Source organism: Tupaia chinensis, unplaced genomic scaffold, assembly GCF_000334495.1.
Source record: "Tupaia chinensis unplaced genomic scaffold, TupChi_1.0 Scaffold141517_1, whole genome shotgun sequence".
Taxonomy (NCBI): Eukaryota; Metazoa; Chordata; class Mammalia; order Scandentia; family Tupaiidae; genus Tupaia; species Tupaia belangeri.
In genome coordinates, this window is record NW_006201378.1 from 2,156,791 (window position 1) to 2,179,042 (window position 22,252).

Below are 22,252 nucleotides of genomic sequence, written 5' to 3' on the forward strand. Positions count from 1 at the left end.
TATATATATATATATATAGTGGTACATATATGTATGGTGATCGTGAGTTGGAAGTGATCTTAGAAAGCTGCTAGTTCAGTAATGTGCAAATATGTTCATTCCTTGTTTTCCACCAAGGAAAAGAGGTTCCTTGATGATAATAACAAGCTCTCACCACTCCTAGTGGTTGAATATATCACTATTGCTATTGCTTTTTAAAGATAATTTCTCGACATGTCATAATCCTCCTGCCTTAGCCTCCTAAGTAGTTGGAACTATAGGCCCATGCAACCTTGCCTAGCTATTAGGGTAGGCTGGGAATTGAACTGGGACCTCCCATGCAGCTTTAGTTTGCTAGCAGTAGAACAATCAGCATGTAGTATTGCAGCTTGGCCTCTGTTACATTCTTTTACTAGATGTCTCCTTTAAAATGAGCCTTGGAAATACAAAATGTAGTAATATTACATTACACAATGTAGTAAATAAATTTCGATGTGGCTTTAAAAAACACATAAAATTATAATTCAACTCATAGTTGAGAAGTATAATAAAGCCATTGATCAGAAATGTATTACTATAGTAATTTTATAACACAAAGAAAATTAGTTTTTAAATAAGTGTTGTTATTGAAAAAAGCAGAACCTAGGTTTAGAAGACAATAAAAATGACTTTCAATATCTTTTCTTATTTTAACAATAATATATGTCATTTCATAGGAAATTTAGAAAATGTTTTAAAAAATTCAACCACAAAGCCATGACCCAGAGATATCCATTATTAGAACTTCATGTCTTTTTTAAAAAAAGTTGTTTCCTACTGCTATTTGTGATAGTTTCAGGTGTTAGCCTAGGATAAGCTACCAAAACATTTGGTCAAACACCCATGTAGATGCTTTCGTGAAGGTATTTTTTAGATGAGGTTAGCATTTAAATTGGTAGACACTGAGCAATGTGGGTGGACTTCATCCTGTCTGTTGAAAGTCATCAGAGAAAAAGACTGAGGTCCTCCAGAGAGGGAATTCTGCCTTCAGTCTGTCCTTAGACAAAAGCTGTAACATTAATTCTTGGCTGGTTCTCTAGCCAGCCAACTTGCCCAGTCGTTTTCAGACTTTCCAGCCCTTACATTTCATGAGCCATCCTTACAATCTCTCTCTCTCCTCTTTCACACTATCTGTACACACACACACACACACACACAGAGTTGTTCTGTTTGTCTGGAGAACCTCGACGAATACACTGTGTAACAGATTTCCACAGATTCCATAGCGTAAAGCAACACCACCTGGTGGCTCACGGTTCTGTAGGTCACAAGTCCCACAGGGTGTGAACAAGCTCCCTGCTCAGGGTCTCCCAGACATCAAGATGCCAGCTAGTCTGAGTTCTTGTCTGGATGCACTGGGAAAAATCCACTTCCGAGCGCATTCTGGGTGTTGGCGGAATCTACTTTCTCCCTGGCTATCAAAAAGAGTTCCTGTGTTACCCTGGTCCTTTTCACATGGATCCTCTATCTTCAAGCCACCGAGGACACTGATCTGCCTCTGTCTCTGGCTTCTCCTTATACCGCCAGCTGAAGAAAGCTCTGTGGTCTTAAAGGGCTCACGTGATGGGGTCAGGCTCACTGGGAGATTGTCTGTTGGCCATATAATGTACCTTAACTGAGGGAATGATACCCAACCATTGTCACTGACCAGTTCTACTCACACTCAAGGTAAAGGAATGGCACAGAGGAGAGGGCCCTTGGGGTCACCTCAGAATCCTGCCCCTGATCTTTCCAGTTTTCATTACAAATATTCCCATGTTGTTGAGATCTTATGGTTCATAGGAATTATTTTCTAACGATAATAATGTAATATTTCATATATTATTAAAATCTTTGGAAATTTAAAAAAATCAAAGCAGAAATTAATGAATTAGAAAAAGAGAAAAATAATAGGGAAGTCATACATCAACCCAACAGCTAGTTCTTCAATTTGGTCCTTACACTGTTCTCCGGCCTCACCCAACACCACCGTTTACGTTCTTAAGACAACTCCTTGACATTGTTAGATCACTCTAGGCAGTGTTATGTTCTCTGAGGAGCAAATCCATAAGAGTATTTTAAGGATTTTATTTCCCCAAATTGGATGATTTCTATAAATGGATGGACTGGGAATGGATTTCTGCGAAGGGACCAATGTTTAAAATAAGGCTATGTTATCTTAAATTACCAGATTCTCAAGCTGCTCTTCAGAAGTTTGATCTAATAAACTTTTTATCCTGTGTTTTTAGGCAAATGGGCAATAGTTTAGTCTCAGCAGAGTCCTTGTTCCTGTCCCTGGGACTTGGCGGAGGTAGTGAATTAAACTATTCATGGGCTAAGGGTACTGATGAACCATTAAAAAATAAAATGCGAAATAACTTCCATTTTAGTCAGATTCCGCCTAGCTATACCAATGAAGATAAAAGATTCAGAGGCAGCCAGACCCTAAGAGAATTACCCCATGATGCTGCCAAGAAGAGAAAAAGTATCCTGGTAATAAGTAGGTGGGTGGATGCATCTCACAAAGAGATATTTTCTTTGCAACACTGTGTGCAGTAATGAAAGTTTAGAGGCAGTTCATGAACAATAAAACAATACATCATAAATTATAGTTTATCTACTCGGTATCTGGATTAGGATGTGCTAGGTCTGTAGGTCTGTCATAAGAGGATGCAGATGAGATTATGTGGGCAGAATTTTGACTGCCCATCATCTTCCACCCGTGGTGTTACATCTGAAAATGCTACCTAGCATGGTAAGACAGAATGAAAGTTGCAGATGGAATTGAAGTTGCTAATCAGCAGACCTTGAGATAGAAAAAGTAGCCTGGATTGTCCAGGGGAGCCCATTGCAGAAGCCCTTGAGAGAAGAGAGAGGGGCAGAATGAGAGAGATGCAATGTGGAGATAAGACAGGAGAGATTTAAAGAGTAAGAGACACCCTACATCTCCCTTTACCTGACTTTGAAGATTCACTCAGAGGCCAGAAGCAAAGACAGGCATGTAGGTAGCCTCCAGAAGCTGTGAACTGGCCAGCTCACAGTGTGCCAGCACAGTGGGAAGTCCGTCTTACAACAGTAACAGCGTGGTGTGCAAGGAAATCAATCCCCCACCCAGAGGTCCCAGGAAGGAGCATAGCATGGTGGACATTTCGGTTTTAGTCCAGTGAAACAGGTGTTAGACTTATGACTTGCAGAACTTTCTGGTGATAAATATGTCTTGTTTTAAGCTGCTAAGTTTGTGGTAGTTTGCTCTGATAGCAAAGGAAAACCAATAAAATAGTTGATAGGAAGACTGAAGTTGTTCCGTAATATGCACAGTATGATTCCATTTTTGTTTTAAAATATGTAAAAAAATATATTAACACATACACACACATATATGTATATTATACATATATATGTATATGTGTATATATATATATGTGTATGTATGTGTATATATATATATATATATATATATATATATATATATATAAAATTTATGTTTTTATCACAGGATGTGTGCACTTCCCAGAGAGGAGAAAGAGAAATACAGAGAGAGAATAAGTGAGAAATAACTCCCATGGGAGGATGACCATGCTGCAATCCCTTCTCCTCTCTGGATTTTGGGCATGCATGCACATGTGCCTGGCATGACTTTGAAGCTGCCAGCTCCGGGACTTGAACCATGGTCAACCATGTAGGACTCCAGTGCCTTAACCATCATATCACCTGCTGGCCCCATATATACATTGTAATGTGCACACAAAAGTGTCAGGACAGAACACAATTGTGAGCAGTAGGTATCTCCAGGGTATAGGAATGTGAGAGATTGAGTGACACTTTAATTTACATAATTATGTATTGTATTAGAATCTTATGATGAGCATAACTAATTATGAATTTAAAATCAATTTAATAATTTAATTAATTAATTGATTGATGGTCTAGTGTGAGGCTGGCTACAGTCCTGCAACACTGCCCATGACTGGGTAGAGAAAGCTCCAGAACACAAGGTATTTTCATAGATTAATATAACTCTAGGAGAATTTCTCTCTGTATCCAGTTTCCCTAAGCCACATTTTTTACTTGTATCTGTAGTGGCATAATTGAATAAAAACTAATTATTGCATGTTTTGTGGATCATGAGTTTTTACATGTGATGTTACTCAGGAAGGGTTGGATAGTCAGGGACAGGACTCTGCTGCAGCCCAATAGGCAGACAGCCCTAGTGAGTATTAATGAACAAAACAAGGCCAGAGTCTTAGGATTTCCTTCTTAACTGGTCTTCGCAAGGAGCAGAAGTAGTTACAGGAAGCTAAAACTAGATATCAAAATGAAATACTAGAAAAAATAAGAAGATTAGGAAAGAATAAATAGAATATGAAATTTTAAAAGTGGGAATTTTTATTTTGCCTTTCCTATGACTTAGTTTTTTTTTTTTTTTTTTGACTTTAAGAAAATAAAAATAGTGGGTCAGACAGTTGTGAAAGCTATAAAACCTGACATTGTACAATGTGGACCGAAATGGGAAGGTTCCAGGTTTATGTCCAGAGACCTTCCTGAGCTCACCAGGCACATATGGGCCCATGGTCTGGGGATGCCAGAAAGTGCAGGTGGATTGTAAAATCAAGGCCCTGTTGGGAGTACTGTGGCCTCTCTATTTCTCTGAAGAAATAAATAAACAAAATGATAGAAATATTCAAAAAGCAAGTAAAGACAGAAAAAAAACTGTAATAAGATAAGAATTAGTGTATATAATAAAATGAAAATAAATGAAAGTAAGTTAATGGTTAAGAGTTTACTATGGAAATAGTTAAGATCAATTAAGACATATGAAGGTGAGATATTTGCAATACCTGTGAAAAAATTACATAGGGGCAACAGAGTTGAGCAAGCCCACGTTTCTTCCTAGGCACCTTTCTTCCTGTTCGTTTGTCAAGGGTGAGGTGGAATAGCTTCCCTTAGGAGCAGAGACCCGAGACACAGTGCTAAATGCCATTCTAATCCCCTTGGTCCTTGCTCCCGTTCGGATGCCCATACCCCTGATGAGAGACATCTTCAGCTACTTGGGAATCCAGGAGGTTGGACTTGTTAGAGCTGTGAATACACACTCTTAGTTTAGTGCTGGCAACAACTTCAACATAGCTTGGCACAGAAAAACTCTCCCCAGGTCTCCTCCAACTGAAATGAAAGATTTGGAATCCATCAGCACATTGATGGCAGTGGAAACTCTGCAAGAGGACACCTCCTCCGTGGGAGCATATGGCTTCCAATTAATTGAAGAACTGCACATTTAAGGTGTGTGATATTCTCAAGGAGGCTAGCATCTGGTCCTGTTTTGACTAATATGGAAGAGTTTAAGAAATTGGGCAAATGCTAATCAGCTTTACATACATCTTTTAAATTGATGATCTTTATGTTAGACTTTCAAAAGATGATTATTTTACAAATGTCTTTAGTAGCAGCTCATTATTAAGGTGATAGCAATAATACCTGACACGTTTTTCATGCCAGTCTTATTTTACCCTAAAATAAGCTGCATCACGAAGATACAAATAGTAATAATAATTAAGATAGCTTTTTTGCTTTAAAAGAGTATAGAAGCTCTTGGGAAAGACAAGCAAGCATGTGGTAGAGGTGAATTCTGAGTACTAAGGAAATATATTGCATATACTGAGGTCTCAAGGGAGACTTCTGGGAGAGGGTAATCCTGAGTTGGGTGATGAAGGGCAAGCAAGATCATGGAAGTGTTAGGCACCAGGAGCCATTCAGGAAACAAGGAGGAGTTCAGTAGAACTGAATATAAACTTCGAGTTTGGGAAACATTGAGGAATAAAATCTCACAGGTTGTCGGGGGCAGATCATAAAAAATCTGCCGTGAGAGTCACCTAATTTTGCTGGGTATGTGATCAGAAATCATAAGAAGAGAAGGGAGATTTGCCCGTAGTATAAGAAGCAGAGTTTGGGGTGAGTGTCTGAGAGATTTAAAAGTTGAGTGGCCTGAAAAAGGTTTTGGGAGCCCAAATATACAAGGGAGTTTTAACAACAGGAAACACAGAAAAAGAAAAGTTGTTGGAGTTATAAGTGTGGAAAGTAGCTTTGAGGGATCTTTAATCAATCTTTTTAGATGGCTTCTGAATAATCCATGACTTCTTTAAAAGGCTCTATAATTCTCACTCAGCTGTCAGAGTGACCCCACATGTCTCAAAAAGCCTCTGACTCTTCTCTGCCTATGGTGGCATAACCATTCTCCATAGACCAGTGAATTCCAAGACACTCATAGAGCAATTATCCAGTGGAGACGGCCATGCCACAACCCCATCTCCATTCTCCTCTTGGGATTTTGGGCACCCACACACATGTACCCTGCGTGAGTTTTAAGCTGCTGGGTCAGGGACTCAAACCACAGAAAACTATGTAAGAGTCCAGCAATATAACCATTGCACCCTCTGTTGGCCCCTTACTTTATATTTTATATATATATATTTTTTTTTTTTGAGAGGTTTATGCTATAGGGCGCGTGTGCTCGCCAGACAAACAGAGAAAGACAGAGAGACAGAAAGCGAGAAATCACCCCCCAGGGGGGATAGCCACGCCACAATCCCTTCTCCTCTGTTCTCCTCTTGGGATCTTGGGCATGCACACACACGCACCCGGCGTGAGTTTTAAGCCACCGGGTCCGGGACGCAAACCGTAGTCCACCATGTGGGAGTCCAGCGACATAGCCATTACGCTAACTGCTGGTCCCACCCCTCGCTATAAATTTAAAGTGCTACTGTTACCAGAGAATGGCTCAGATATTCAAAACTATTAGAGCTTTTACTTTTTAATCCAACCAAACAGAAAAAAAGCAGACCTACAAATGAGATTATTTAGTCTGCCTTTTATCATAATCAAAATTGAATTGGTCACTCAAGTATTTCAAATACTAAGACATAAACAAGTCCAATATCTAAAATACTTAACACAGAACCTAATTTTAAAAATGTACTAAATTGAATTCCATAGTAGCTTGGAATTTGCATTTCAATTACTTGATAATAATTCAAAGCGGTGTTTTGCCTGTGGGTGGGGTCTGACCCACAGACAGAAAGGGCTTGACCAGGCCTAGGGCTCTTCCTGACCTAAAGAGTAGGCACAGTTGTTGAGAATCTTGTGTGTAAGGCACTAAAACAGGTGTGACAAGGTTTTTAGCTTACTTTTGTTTTATCTTTTTTTTTGCAACTGCAATGGAAGGACTTTTCATTACTATGTACTACTATAGAGAATATAGCAAGATAAAAGTGAAAGTGCTTATATGTATAAGGATGCATATTAAATTATTAGTTAGAGGACTTTTTTTCCCTCTTAGTTTAACAGCAGGAAGACAGGCAATTTTCAACAGAATAATTCTGGCATTGTTCCAAGAGGTCGAGCTGCTTGAAGCAGACAATCTGCAACCCTCACAGAAGGGGTTTTCTATTACATGGTTCAGAAGAAGAACTGATAACAGCCAATTAAAGACCCAATCTTCTTCCAGTCCTTTAGCCAAGCAGACTCAGAAAAGAACTGTGAGTCAGTCCATTTTATATAACATAATAGGGAAATCAAAGGTGAATGAAAACTCCCAAGGTTTTAGTGTGCTAATATGATAACTTGATGATAGAAACTGAATCCATACCTATCAAACCACCACTAAAATATAATGGCTAAGTTCACCAGGCCATTGTAATTGAATTCTTAAATACTGTTAATGGTAATAGAAGTTATTTGTAAATAACAAGAGGAAAATGAAAACCTTATAGAGATAATTTATTCTTATTTTTGATCATTTGCATCACTCTGTTTAAGATTTTATCTTTCAGTTCCTGTACAGGGAGTTCTGTGGAGTAAGAGGGGGAAAAACCTCCATGCACTGTTAAATCCATTAATTTTCAATTATATTTTAAATATAATTTTGGAATTATCTGTTTTATTGGAAATAGTGTTTAGGTATGGTCTACTTATGGAACTTACTGCTAAGACATCAGATTAAGTTCATTTAAATAATTTTCATGCCTCATGTTGCAGCAGTTGTGACCATGCCCCTTAGCTGCTCAAAGGCACCATGAATAGGAATCCATAGGAGCCAATGGGGCCTGGAGGTGAGCTGAGGCAGATGTTAATTTTGATAGCATGGGGTACTTCTCTGTTCCTCCAGACCTGCCTATGCTCAAGGGGGATCTCCAGGCCTCCTGGTTCCTACCTAGGTTCTCACACACGGCTGCTATCCTCACTGTGCTGAGTGATGTAGGGCCGGTTGGACAACTGGCATCTCCTCTTCCTGGCTGCATGACAACCGAGCTTTAGCCTCCAGTAGAGCAGTCTTTCCCAATGTCGGTGACTTCTAATTAGCGCATCTGATGTGGCATAGCCCTTAACATGTTCTTTATTTATGTGTACTGCTCAAATCTCTTGGTATGTTTTTGCTTTACCTAGTATTGAATTGATCTTCTCTTTCTGTCTTTCCCTTTATACTTCCTTCCTTTCTTTCTTTTTCTCTCACTTTCTTCATAGGAGCTAGCAGAAAGTAGAACAGTAGATTCCAAATATAATTTTCAGAGGAATAAGCATCTTGAAAATGGATTCATTAAGCTATTTTCCATTTTTTAGAGAATGTGTACATTTATTTATTTATTTCCTTCATGAGCAAGAGGGACATAGAGATAGGAGAGATGGAAGGGAGAGAGAGAAGGTGGGAGATAAAGTGAAAGGGAGAGCACTTTCAACAGGGTCTTGATACTGCAATCTGTTCCCAACCTTAGTCAGCCCTGGATCAAGGGCACGTGCATGCCTGGTATACTCAAGGAGGTCTCCAGGCACAAACCTGGAGTCCTCCCATGTGCGTCAGCCTTGCAGAGTGTCATACTTCACTGCTCCACCCCTATCTGGCTTCCCAGTTATTTTCTCATGTTCACAGCCTCTAATATATGTCACATATTTATGTGCAGGAAGATTACCATCACTATCTTAGTAAGCTTCCTTTATCTCTGCTGGGATCAGCAGGTTGAACCACAGAATGCTTCTGTTTTTATAAGGAAAAAATAGCTGAATGTTGGCAGGTTCATATGGTTCAACCTAAACAAGCAACTCAGCATGGTAATGTTGATTAGCTCAAGCTAAGTAGAAGCTTTTATCAGCTTTTCATCCACTTAGGTCATAAATAGATGGAAATAGAAATTATTAATTGTTTAATAAATACAGTTTGTCTGATGGATAGAGAGTCACTAGTTGAAAGAGACCTTAGATGGTGAAAAAAAATGAGGGGAGCTGTGACAGGAAGTCAAGGCTATTTGTAATTCAGCTAGATGAAGTATGTGAGTCATCACTGAGGAGAGACTCTGATACCTTTCAGCCTGAGGGGCGTTGTAGTTTAGTGACATAAAAACCATGGACTTAGAGACTTATTGAGACAGTTCCTCATCCTTACAAGCCAAGTAACAGTACCTCCTTAAAGAAGTGTGGCTGTGATGATGATATTTATAGACTTGCACAGAAATGGCAACCAATCGATGATAATTATCATTCTTGGAGAATGGTTTTACTATGCTCGGGTGAAATATTCTCTTAACTATTGACTATCCTATTTATTCTTCAGTATGACTCTCTTAACAGAAATGTGACTTTACTCAGGAGATAAGCCCAGGACTCCTAAAAAGGGTTAAGGAGTTCTGCTTAAGAGCATGCTGAATTTTGTACTTATAAGTCATCTATGGCACTTGTAACTGCTCATCCAAAGACTATTACTTCTGTTAGATTATAAAGGTGCTGGAACATTTGTTCTAGTAAAGAGTATCTGTAAATATATTTGGTTTTGTGGGCTGTGTGGTTTTCTTCACAGGTACTCAACATGGCCAGTGTGGCTCTCAAGCAGCCGTAGACAGTATGTAAATGAGGGCAAATGACTGTGTTCCAATAAAACTTTATTTATAAAAACTGAATTTAGTCAAGACTGTAGAATTTATAAGATTTGGCCATGATTAACTTATTTTATTTATTTATTTTTTTTGCCTACAAGCTAACATTAATAAAAAAAATTCTGGATGTACTAGAAGAAATCACACCATCATTGTCTCAAAACCCTGTGCGCCGGGCATGGATGATGATGCAAAAGACAACACCTCAGTATGGGGCATCATTGTCTCACTTGTGCATTTCGGTTAATAACTCTGTAAACAATACTGGGAAACACTGAGGACCTGCTTCACCCTGTCATTGTTGTTCACATGGAACAAAGGACAGCTTGCAGTGGGCAGCAGGGAAAGGCAGTTCTTACAATTTACCTCCACGCTAGCTGGTAGGAGCAGACATACACAATGTGGCTATTGAAAGCAATACTCATATTTTCTTAGTTCATACAAATAGCTGGCTTTCAAACAGCTTTATCTGTTTATATTTCAGAAATCAGTTAAATTTATTAATAAGGCTTGTGATAAAGTGTGTAATATTATATTTGTAAAACTAGTCCATGTTCTACCTTCTTATACCAAAAAAAAAATGTTGTTTAGAAATGCACTTATAAAGCAATCGTAAACAAAAACGATTCTCTGTTGTCATTTTTACTCACACATTCACAGCCATGCACACACATGTACAAATAGAAACACATGCTCTTTCTGATGAAAATAATTTGAATGATCTGGGAGATATTAATAATTCATATTGACTTTGAAATTTGACACAGAAATTGCTGAAACACATTTACTTAATCACTATGCAATAAATAAATGCCAAAGTCTCCTTTTTTTAAGGACTTGAAAATTGATAGCCATGGGGTCTGATATTTTCAACTCAAGAATTTAGTTTAAGTTGATCGCAACTAGCCATGGTTAGTTTTGAAAAGAGAAGAATTCTGAAACAAGAAGTATTCAGAAGAGGGAAGGCAGACTTTCTTACGTTTGATGGTCTCCAAGTGGTCTCTGTCCAGTGGACTTTATCAAGGGCTCTGGTCGGATTGCTACCTTTGGTGATGTTTTGGGACTGGAGTCTGATTCTCCACTCTCCTCGTCGCCCATGGCTTTAATATAACTCCCACTTCTCATTCTCCTACAGGGTATTTCTTCATCTTTGCCACCAGTGGGATACCCTCCCCATTCATCTTGAGGTACCTAGGAGAGAACAGACACACAGCATGCATCGATCATGTCATGTAGAATTGTGTTATTGGCTCTTTTGAAGAAACACACTGTCTGCCCTTCCTTAAAGACATAGTGCTTTTGGTTATTTACCATGAAAAGTTAGATGCATAAAGATAGATGCTTTTTGTAGGGCTCTGCCATTCAATTCCTGAAAGGACATTAATATAAAATTATTTTTTTCAGATTATAAAGGTGGTAGATAAACATCATGGAAAAAGTGAGAAATATTAGAAATGTAAGAGGGAAAAAAACTACTTGAAATCTCATCAGTGGGACAAAAAACACTGATAACTTTATGTTTATTTTCTTATGGTGTGTAAAGAAATTGAAACTTAGAAAACTAAAAGTAGAAAAAGAAAAGAAAGAGAAAAGGAGAAGAATAAAGTTCCTATATTATTGTAAACTTATCTCTTAATTGCAAGCTAATGAAAGAATGGCAGTTGGGCCAGCCAGGTGGTGTGGTGGTTAAGGTAGCTGGATCCCACAGGGCTGAGTGTTCGGTTCATGTCCCAGACCTGGTGGCTTCGAAAATACACTGGGTTCGTGTACATGCACTTCCAAAATCCTGAGAGGAGAATAGAAAAGGGATTGTCATGTGGCCATCCCCCACCCCCCCTCCCGGTGAGGTGATTTCTCTCTCTTGTGAATGTATGTACCCTATGGCAAAAACTATAAAAAAGAGTAGAAGTTGAATTCTAGAAATCAAATTATATCATATATGCAAAATCCCTGCACTCACAGAAGAAAAAGATATTGGATCTAGTTCACAGTACATGCTACTTGGTACAGAAATGAACAATTTGATGTGTTATATTTTGCCACTAAAGGAAGGATACTCACTCAATGTATTTCTGTTGAGTTTCTAGTAGAGGGCAGGCTAAGCCGTAAAGAAGATAAAGCAGGTCAGTACTTTGGTATTGACTCACTATACATGAAACGTGAGATCTCCACCCTACAACGAGCAAAAAAGTCAGGGAACTTGCTGAGGACAATGTTTCTAACAGTAGGAGCCTGTTATATGCAGCCCAGGGCATGGGTTTTCTTTCTTGGCAATTCATTAGCTTTGGACAGCCACCCTGAGGCTCTGAGTAAAGTTGACTCCATAGGTCAAATTCACTTTTATAAAGAAAAGAAAAAAAAAAACCAACCAAAAAAACCCCAAAAACCAAAAACAAACCACAGTGTGCAACAGGTGAATGTAATGACTCCAAAATAATACATAGCACCTTTACTGTCACCTGTTTGCCTGATTGAACAGGCAGCCTTTTAATTGAAAGTACCTTGTATTTATTTCCTAAATAACAAATAACTGTTCTGGAGTCAAAGGACTTAATGCAGTTTGTTCCTTATGCTGGAGAAGACAAACTTCTGAAGCTTAGAAAGCCTTTGCAATGGATGTTTTTTTTCCCCACTGTAAAATATTTATAAAATACATATTTCATGGTAAAGAGCACATGTGTGTGTCATGTGATGCATGCATATATGCACACACATGAGGGAGAGAAGCACTCTCAACAGGTTCTGGTCCATGCTATCCTTCCTTCAGTCCATCAGGATCTTGGGCACATGTGCCTGCCTAGAGCATTTTAGACCCAAGGGGCAAGAGATCTGAACCATGGTTGGTTACGTAGCTTTTAGCACTGCAATCTGGTATGCTGCAGACTGTGCTACAGTTGGCCCATTTGCTGTAAAATACCTAGAGACTCAGGTATATTCTTTATATCATCCTACCACCCTGTTATCTTTCTAGTCTTAATATTGTCCATGAGATAATTTGTCAAGCACTTCCAGCAAACACCTAGGTGGCTGGTTGAAAAGACAGCCTTTCAGTTGAAAGAACCTTGTATTCATTTCCTAAATAACAAGCTATAACATTGCTTTGGCAGATCTGACATTTTCCATGTTACAGCCAGGTACGGAAGTCAAGGGAGAGGGGAAAACATTGCTTATTTGCATTTACTTACACATTCTGTGCGTCTAGCCCAGTCAAGCAGGAACTTCACTTACTGCTTATCCCCTGTGGTAAGGTGCAAGCATCTTGACACCATGCAGTCTCTCAAAGCCCCTGTGGGTAATGACTTAGATAATATCTATAGCTTTAAAAAAAAATCACTACTCCCCTGAGTTGACTTAGGTACACTGAACCACACAGCAACCTGGTAGCAATTTGTAGCACTAGAAGATCCAGGCATTGGGAGGAGTAGAGGGTTTAACAGAATGGAAAGTTACCAGGTTCTCATCCCTGCTCTAAGAGGCTCTATGAGTCAGGAGAAGTATCCTCAACTGCATATTAGTGAGATTGGGTAAGTGGTGTCTACAGTCTTTTTCCTCTTTTTTATTTGTAAAATATTTATCATCTAGTACTCTGTGCCATTTCCCACACAGGTTAAAAGAAAAAGGAATATAGGCCATGTTGAAAGGATATTGTGAAATATTAATGACCTGGTCAAAGCAAAAGTCACCTAGAATAAATTATAGAGACACTAAAGTTTCAGGTAGATTAAAATATATGCCTGGTGCTATACAGAGGGCTCTTGCAGCAAGAAATTAGTAATTGAGAACATAGGCATGTATTTGCCCATGTAGAATTCTAATTTCATAGAAGACCATTTCCTGACAGGGAGGATATTTGAGCAGTGGGGGCAAAAATGACAAGTGAAGAATGAAGAATTAATTTCTCTGGGCATTTGACAACACTCATCCATGTGTCTTCTAACAAAAAGGCAGTTTTATAAACAAATGGCATGGTGAAGAGAGACATGGGGAAATAGGCATTTCTGTACCTTTTTACACCAGGTGAGAAATGCGTTTCCTCATGTCTTTCTCCATCATGCCAATTTTTTTAATGCCATCCTCTATAACATTAGTATTGTTCCCTCTTTTTTCCCCAAGTGAATCATTTGCCAATCTCTGATACTGAATTTTAATGTCTTGGGGTGCCTTTGTAGAAGTTATGTTGCTGGGCAGGAGCAGTCTGGTGTTCAGATAATGGCACAAAGATTGGACTCTCTTTACTATCATTGTGGCATTATCTGAACACCAGACTGCTCCTGTGAAAAATAAAACAACTTAAAAAAAATTGTTCACCCCTCTCATGAATATCCTTCCATGGTTAAATACATGGGATATTGATTGTAATAGTTACTGTAATATTCTTTTGGATAGTTGAATAGTATTCCTTTTATGGATGTAATAAACATTTTATGCCAACCTCTATGATATTAGCATTCATCCTTCCCTTTTCCCAATGAATAGCTTGCCAATCTCTGGTGCCATAGGGCACATGAACTCATTGGAGAGGAGTGAGACAGAGAAAGACAGGAAGAGGGAAAGTAAGAAATCACTCCCCAGAGGGAATGGCCACAGTGCAATCCCTTCTTCTTCACCCTCTTCCTAGGATTATGAGCATGCACACATGTAGGGATATGTTTGGATAGAGGCCCTGAGGGTGTGGGGACATGTTTTGAGTAAACACTACTTGTTTTTTTGGGCTATGGTAAAACTTTACAGGTTTTTTTTTTTTTTTTTTTTTTTTTTTGACCCTTGCTGTAGGCAGAGCCAAGAGTGAAAATTGTTAGGAGCTTTTCGATATATTTAATAGAATTTAGGAAACATTTTGACCCTAATTAGTAAAGTCTAATTTTTGCTCTGCCTTTGTAAGATTCTTTAGTTTTCTTTGGGCGTGGTGGTCTGCCCTATGGTGAGATTTTTTAGTCTTATGCATTTTCCCCACTGGACTCCCACATGACTAACTGTGGTTCAACTCCCAGACTTGGTGGCTTCCTTTCTCACTTTCCCTCTCTCTAGTAATCTCATGTGCCTTATAGCAAAATTTAAAAAAGTATATAATAATAAAATATTAAAAAAGTGGATATGCCTACATAGAAAGAAATCTTATTTATAATAGTCACAAAATAAATGATACTCAGGAATAAACCCAACCAAAGAGGTGAAAGACTTCTACAAGAAAAACTATGAAAAACTGAAAAAAATAAATTGAATACAAAAAAAAAAGAAAAAAAATCCATGTGTTTGGACTGGTTGAATCAATATAAACAAAATATCAGTTCTACCCACATTAATCTACATGTGCAATGCGATTCTGATCCTATTGCCAATGATAACAAGGCAATATTGTACAAAAAGAATAAAATAGGAGGCATCTTACTATCTGACTTCAAAATGTATTATGAAGCCATGATAATCAAAACAGCACAGTACTGGCACAAAAATAGACACATAGAACAATGGAACAGATAGAGAATCCAGAAATAAACTCAAAAGCATACAGCCAATTGGTCTTTGACAAAGGATGCAAGTCAATGCAGTGGAGGAAAAGTTTTTTCAGAAGATGATGGTGGAAGAACTGAATAATCACATGCAGAAAGATGAAACTGGACCCCTATCTCTCACCATTAACAAGAGTCCACTCAAAATGGATCAAAGATATAAATCTAAAGCCTCAAACTATAACACTACTAGTTAGAAAACTTAAGGAAAGTCTTGAAGTCATTGGGGTTAGACAAAGATTTCCTAAATAAGACCCCTAAAAGACAGGCAATACTCCCTAAAATAGACAAGTGGAATTACTAAGCTAAAAACTAAAAGCTAAAAACCTTCTTCACAGCAAAGGAAAAAATAATTAAAATGAAAAGATAACCCTTGGAATGGGAGAAAATATTTGCAAGTTATTCCTTAGACAAGGGATAACCAGAATATATAAGAACCCAAGCAGCTCACTCATTAAAAAATGAATAATTCAGTAAACACATGGGTAAATGGGGCATGACAGGTAGCGTGGTGGTTATGTTGCTGGATTCTCACATGGCTGATTCCATGGTTTGAGTTCTGACGTTATGGCTTGAAAATCATGCAGGGTGTGCATGTGTACACAGGTGCCTGAAATCCTAAGAGGGAAATGGAGGAGAATGAATTATGATGTGGCTATTCCCTCCTCTGGTGGGGACAGGGAGGGAGTTTCTTTCTCACTTTCCCTTTTTCTCTGGTGAGCACAATCACCTTATGGAAAAACAAAAACAAAATAAGAAAGGGCAAATGAAACAAAAACAAAGCTAAACTAAAACTGAAAAAGGCCAAAAGGCATATGAAAAAAATGTTCAAAGTCTCTTGTCATAGGGGAAACGAAAATTGAAACCACAATGAGATACCATTTATAGTTTCTTTCTCACGTTCCCTTTTTCTCTGGTGAGCACAATCACCTTATGGAAAAACAAAAACAAAATAAGAAAGGGCAAATGAAACAAAAACAAAGCTAAACTAAAACTGAAAAAGGCCAAAAGGCATATGAAAAAAATGTTCAAAGTCTCTTGTCATAGGGGAAACGAAAATTGAAACCACAATGAGATACCATTTAACCCCAGTTAGATAAGAAAGAAAGAAAGAAAGAAAGAAAGAGAGAAAGAAAGAAAGACAGACAGAGAAGTGCTGGCAAGGCTTTGGTCAAAAGGGAACTCTCTCCTTTTGAAAAAACAATGTAATACACTGTAAAGTTATATGTAATCCAATGTAATATAAAGAAGATTATGATGATAATAATAAAAAATAAAAAAAAGGGAACTCTCTTACACTGTTGGTAGAAAGGTAAATTAGAGCAACCTCTGTGGAAAATAATGTGGATGCTCCTCAAAAACCTGCAAATAGAACTACCATATGACCCAGTAATCCTGCTCCTTGGTATTTATCCAAAGGATAGAAAAACACTCAGTCAGAAAGACACTTACATATCCATGTTTATTGCAGCATTATTCATATTTGCTAAGACATAGAATCAACATAAGTGTCCAAAAATCTGATGACTAGGTGAAAAACTGTCGCACAAATATATTATGGAATTACTCAGCTACAAGAAAGAATGAGACGCTATCATTTGACACTAAAAAATACACGTCGTGTATCTCCACTCTTCATTCAATCTATCTGCACTTTATGGCAGAATGAAAAGGTCTGAAGATATGAAGTAGAGAGGGTAAGTATAGATACCAGAGACTGTAAGGGAGGGGAGTGGATGGTTGATAATGGCTGGTAGAGGGTTGGTGGGAAATGCGAAGGGAAGAAACATGTAACTGACAGAAAAAAGTAAAGTTATCTGTTGAAGATATATATATATATATATATACATATATATATAAATATTATTTATAATGTATATATAATATTTATAATATGATATGTAATAGTATCTATAAGATATATACACATATATGCATATACACACATATATACATGAATATATACATATACACACATATATATCTTATAGATACTATAATATACATACATAATACATCATGAAGATATGTATATCTAATCACTATATATACATACACACACACACACACACATGCTCCATGATGAGGACTTTATGTAAAATGTGAAATTAATTTGAAAAACAAAAAAGTAGATATGCCTGCATTGTACATAGAAACACCATTAGAAGGATGAGGAATAGGCATCATTGGTGAGAGATGGTAGGTATGGGCTTTTCAATTACTTTTATTTATACTTGTATTTTCTAAATTTTCTACATGGACCATATATGTTCCTTTTGTAATAAAAAGTTTCTTACTTTAAGAAAAGTCATAGTGGTCAGCATGTGGCAAGGTGGTTTAAGTGCTGAACTCCTACATAGCTGTGGTTGGAGTCCTAGACCCAGCAGCTGGAAAATTATGCCAGTTGTCTGTGCATGTGTGCCCCAAATCCTGAGAGGAGAGTGAAGGAGAAGGGATTACGGCATGGCCATAACCCCGAGGGTGATTTCTCAGTTTTCCTTTCCTCTGTTTCCCTGTCTATCTTTAGTGAGCATACATATCCAATGGCAAAAAAAAAAAAAAAAAAGTCATAGTCCTCAATGACATTCCATTTCAAAAGAGGAGATGCACATAAAATGAAACAAATTGTAGTGCAATTAGGGCAAGGGGCAAGTGGAGAAGACAGTACTGAATGGGTCAGTGGAAGGTTTAGGCAGTGATGAGATGACTAAGTCACCAAGGGAGGCTTCCTGGAGGCTATGTCTTGGATGCTAATTAATTTAAATTTGAGCAGCAGAAAAGTTCAAGCAGAAGTACAGGGCAAACAGAGGTACAGGTTGCCCATCACCCAGGCTTAGGAAAGCTCACACCATCCAGCCCTTCTGGTGAATGCTCAAGAAGTCATTTCCAGAAAGTAAGGCTGAGGCTAGCTGAAGCGAAATGGAGAAGGGGTCCAGATGCCATGGAAGGAGAGATTCACTTTGGCAGGATTAAAGAATATTTCTGTGAATTAAAAACATGTTTCCATAAAAAACACAAAGTAAAGATTTTTTCCAGCAGCCTGCAAATTAACAAATGAGACCAGCTCATATATTTCTTCTGACTTAAGAAGCCAATTTTGCAGTCTTTGACAGAAGAAATTGCAATACAAGGAAGAGTGTAAGCTGGAGTCAATTTCAGAATACGAACTCAAATACTAAATACCAATTCCAAAGCATATGTCTTAAGACTATCAAAAGAACAGAAGGCTGTACTAAAATGCCACTATGCCTCAGTAAATAAATCTTTCTTCGTTATATCACAGTGTTAAAAACCTGCAGCCAAATGGGTAAGAGTGGCCCAAGTGCACATTTGGAAATGTTAAGTGGCTGTGTAGCCTGCTGTGACTACGTGTCCCTTCACAATAGCTATCAGCTTCTCTATATGCAATTTGCAGTGTTTGTTGCATCTAATGGTAATCAATTACCATAAGTATTTATTTGCATACAGTGTTGAGTGACATTCATAATTTCTAAAATTCTTAAGAAATATGTGTACACACACACACACACACACACACACACACACACACACACATTTTTATACCCCCTGTGTCTTGCTTTAAGGATAGTTCACCACTGTATAGTAAAATATTCTTTCTTTCTTTCAAGTGCCAAGGTGCAGGTGAAAAAAGCCAGGATTTTATAATAGTATTCTCACTCAGCTGCTGAAACCAAGGAAGAAAAATACCATCCAAAGCTGTGTTTCCCCTGAGGGAAATGTCTTCTTCATTTCTTCAACAAGTTGGCATGTGTGTGTGTTTTAAATGCATACCAAGTATACGAGTCACTGGGGATTTAATTGAGAACAAGACAGCTGGGCTCTGAAATCCCACATTTTTACAGTAAATAACAAGGGATATAAATGGGGCCACCCTCTGGAGCCATCATGATCTATCTAGGGCAGCTTCAATCGTCACAATTCTCAGGGGAGCACTACCAGCACTTAGGGCGTCCAGCACTGCTGTTTTTCAAGAATCGTGAAGTATCTCACTCAATGAAAAGCTGGTTCATGTCCTCTCTGATTTGGAGTCAGGTTTTCCTTCTGTAATTACCTGAACTTTGACCCTAACTCTGCTTTATATGTAAGCCAAATATTTTTTGTTTTGTTTTGTTTTTGTGCATTTTCAATAGACAATGAATTTCTTTCAAGAAGGTAACATGTAAATTGAGGGAAGAGAGAACATTTTTGTTTGGCACTTTGCCAGGAATTGTTTACCACTTCCAAAAGTCTCATCAGGACTGACAAAGCCTCTGGTGGTACTGAGGAGTAATTACAATACTCTCTATTGGTCTAACTTGTAGCTCTTCAATTATGGGGATTCTCCTCCCAGAAACAGGTACCTGAAAATCTCATTCTTTACATATTTTCTAAAATGTATTTTTTATTTGTTCACTGTATAGCATACAAAATGCATTTTTCCTTCCAGAATACACTGACTTTCGGTCCAATCAAATATATATTACCATACCAATTATCTTCAACAGATAATTTTCCATTTTGTGTTTCTTAACTGTTTTAATTCTTTCTTTATTCCCCTTGATTTCCTCCCTCTCATCTCTGCCATTTCCTGTCTTTCTCCCATACTGCCTCTGGCGTCCACAATTGCTCTACATGTCTTTACGTTGTCCAATACTTCAGTTTCTGCCAGAGTGCAGACATTCAGTACATACTGAGTGGGGACATACAATGCATTTCTCATTCTTTACTCATTTGCCATAATATTTCTGATGATTTCATATTATATTTTTAAATTCAGAGTTATTTTCCTCTTACTTCTCTTTTATATTAGAGTTCACTTTTGTGTGTGTGTTTATGTGTGTGTGCATGTGAGTGTGTGTGTACTTGTGCATGTGAGTTATGATTTGGGTCATGGTTTATTCTCCAAAATTTCATGTCTTGGAGTTTGAGATTAGTGGAGGCTGTTCCTCAGATAACCATGTGTTCGGACTTTATTGTATTAATCCCACTGTAAAGGTATTAAGTGAAAACAGAATTCCTTCATAGTATCCCAAGGTGATGCCTTTGGGTGTGTGTAGAAAAAAATGGAGTCAGGATAGTTTAGTTGATTCCCATACTTCATATCTTATCATGTTTGGAAGCCACAAGATAAGAATTCATGTTATTAGTTATAGAGTGCTTGCATGCTTATTATGTAAATATGACTTTGCTGTTTTATGCCATTGAATGTAATGCTCAGGTATGTGTATGACAGTATTGTTTTGGCAATGAGTCACTATTGTATGCAATCCCTTTAAGAGAAAAGGAGCACTTGGCCAGCTGCCCTGCTAGCTAGCCTTGATCAGGTTGGCCTTGGTTCTGTTAGCTCATCCCTGGTGGCCTTGGCTCAGCTCAGCCTTGGCTTGGCTCAGCTCAGTGCTGTAAGCTTAAAGGGGGAGGAAGTGCTCTGTGAGCACTCTCCATGTATGCTATAAGCTCCTAGAGGGAGGAAGTATTATGCAAGTACTGTTGAGAGCTCTGTGAGCTCCTTCCAAACTCCGTCAATAAACAACATGACAACAGTGCCTTGTGTTTTTTTTTTTTTTTCCAACTCCCTGTGTCTCAGTTTGACCCATTCTTTGGAGGAGGAAAAACCTTGCAAAACAGTGTGTTAATGTCATTAGGGCAGGGCCCCTATGATTTAGTTCTAGTAAGCATATTAGCAGAGGGAATGAAACCAGAAGGCAGAGAGAAAGCAACCTGGATACAGACCAAAAAAAAAGGTAAATCTTCCTTCCACCATTTGTGATGACTTTGGGATTTCCACCCACCAGAATGGTGAGTTATTAAACTTCTGTTTCTTTATAATCCATCCAGCTCATGTGTTTCTATTAACACAATAACTCAGACAGTGTGCACGTAGGTAGGTTGTAAAAGGGAAAATTCGTTTTGCTTTTGTATGTTGTAATGATATACAGTGATAAATATAAAATAAATTTTACAGCAATCAAGGAGACACTGTGAAATGTTTATTATAAGTGGTCACTCAGTGTGATAAGTTTAAGAGCTATTGCTTGAACTGGACAGATGTTGAAACAATGACATCTATCATAGGTTTACTGATTTCTAATGCATTCCTTCTTGCTAAAGCAACCTGGATTCAGACCATGCTCTGCCCTACTAACTCCTTCCTTCCACCATTTGTGTTGCCTTTGGGATTTCCAGCCAACAGAATGGGGAGTTATTAAACTTCTGTTTCTTTCCCTCCCTTTATTTCTGCTCTCTCTCTTGGTTTCTGTCTCTCTCTGTCTCTCTTTTTATCTGTTTTTACTCCTTTCTCTCTTTTTGAGAGCCATTCTTTGGGTATTGTTACACATGAAATCAGGCAAATCCATGTCCAACTATATGTTTAAAAATATTTTTGAGGGTCACCTTGTAGCATGGTGGCTAAGACAGCTAGATGACATATGCCAGCCATGAAGTTTGAATTCCAGATCCTATGGCTTGAGAAACAGTCCTAGTGCATGTGCATGTGTGCCTAAAATCCCAAAGGGAGGGAGAGAGGTGGAATAGGGATTGTAGTGTGGCTGTTTTCCATGGGGGTTGGGTGCTTTTTTACTTTTCCTCTCCCCCTCCTTCCATCTCTGGCAAGCACACACACTCTGTGGTAAATTAATTAAAAAAAAAAAACAGAAAAGAAAATAAAGAAAAGAAAAAAAAATCTAAAAGTACTCTAACTTGAAAGTGTAAGTGTGATTCACCACGGGGCCAATGACTTCTAGGGAGAGGAAGACTTCTATTTCTAGTCCAGTTCAATTTCAATCAACTCATAAAAGGAGAACCCAAAGTAGTTACTATAGCTACCAAGGA

The 22,252-nt window shown here is 38.1% G+C and overlaps 1 protein-coding gene across 2 annotated transcripts in view; it reads right to left on the reverse strand.

The window, feature by feature from the left end:
• DLGAP2 (DLG associated protein 2) overlaps positions 1-22,252 on the reverse strand; it is a 498,047-nt gene that overhangs the window by 133,705 nt on the left and 342,090 nt on the right. For both annotated transcript variants that reach the window (XM_006163214.2, XM_027766226.1), the window contains one exon: positions 10,894-11,105. In XM_006163214.2, coding sequence (XP_006163276.1) covers positions 10,894-11,105 — 212 coding nt within the window. The remainder of the gene's footprint in view (positions 1-10,893; positions 11,106-22,252) is intronic.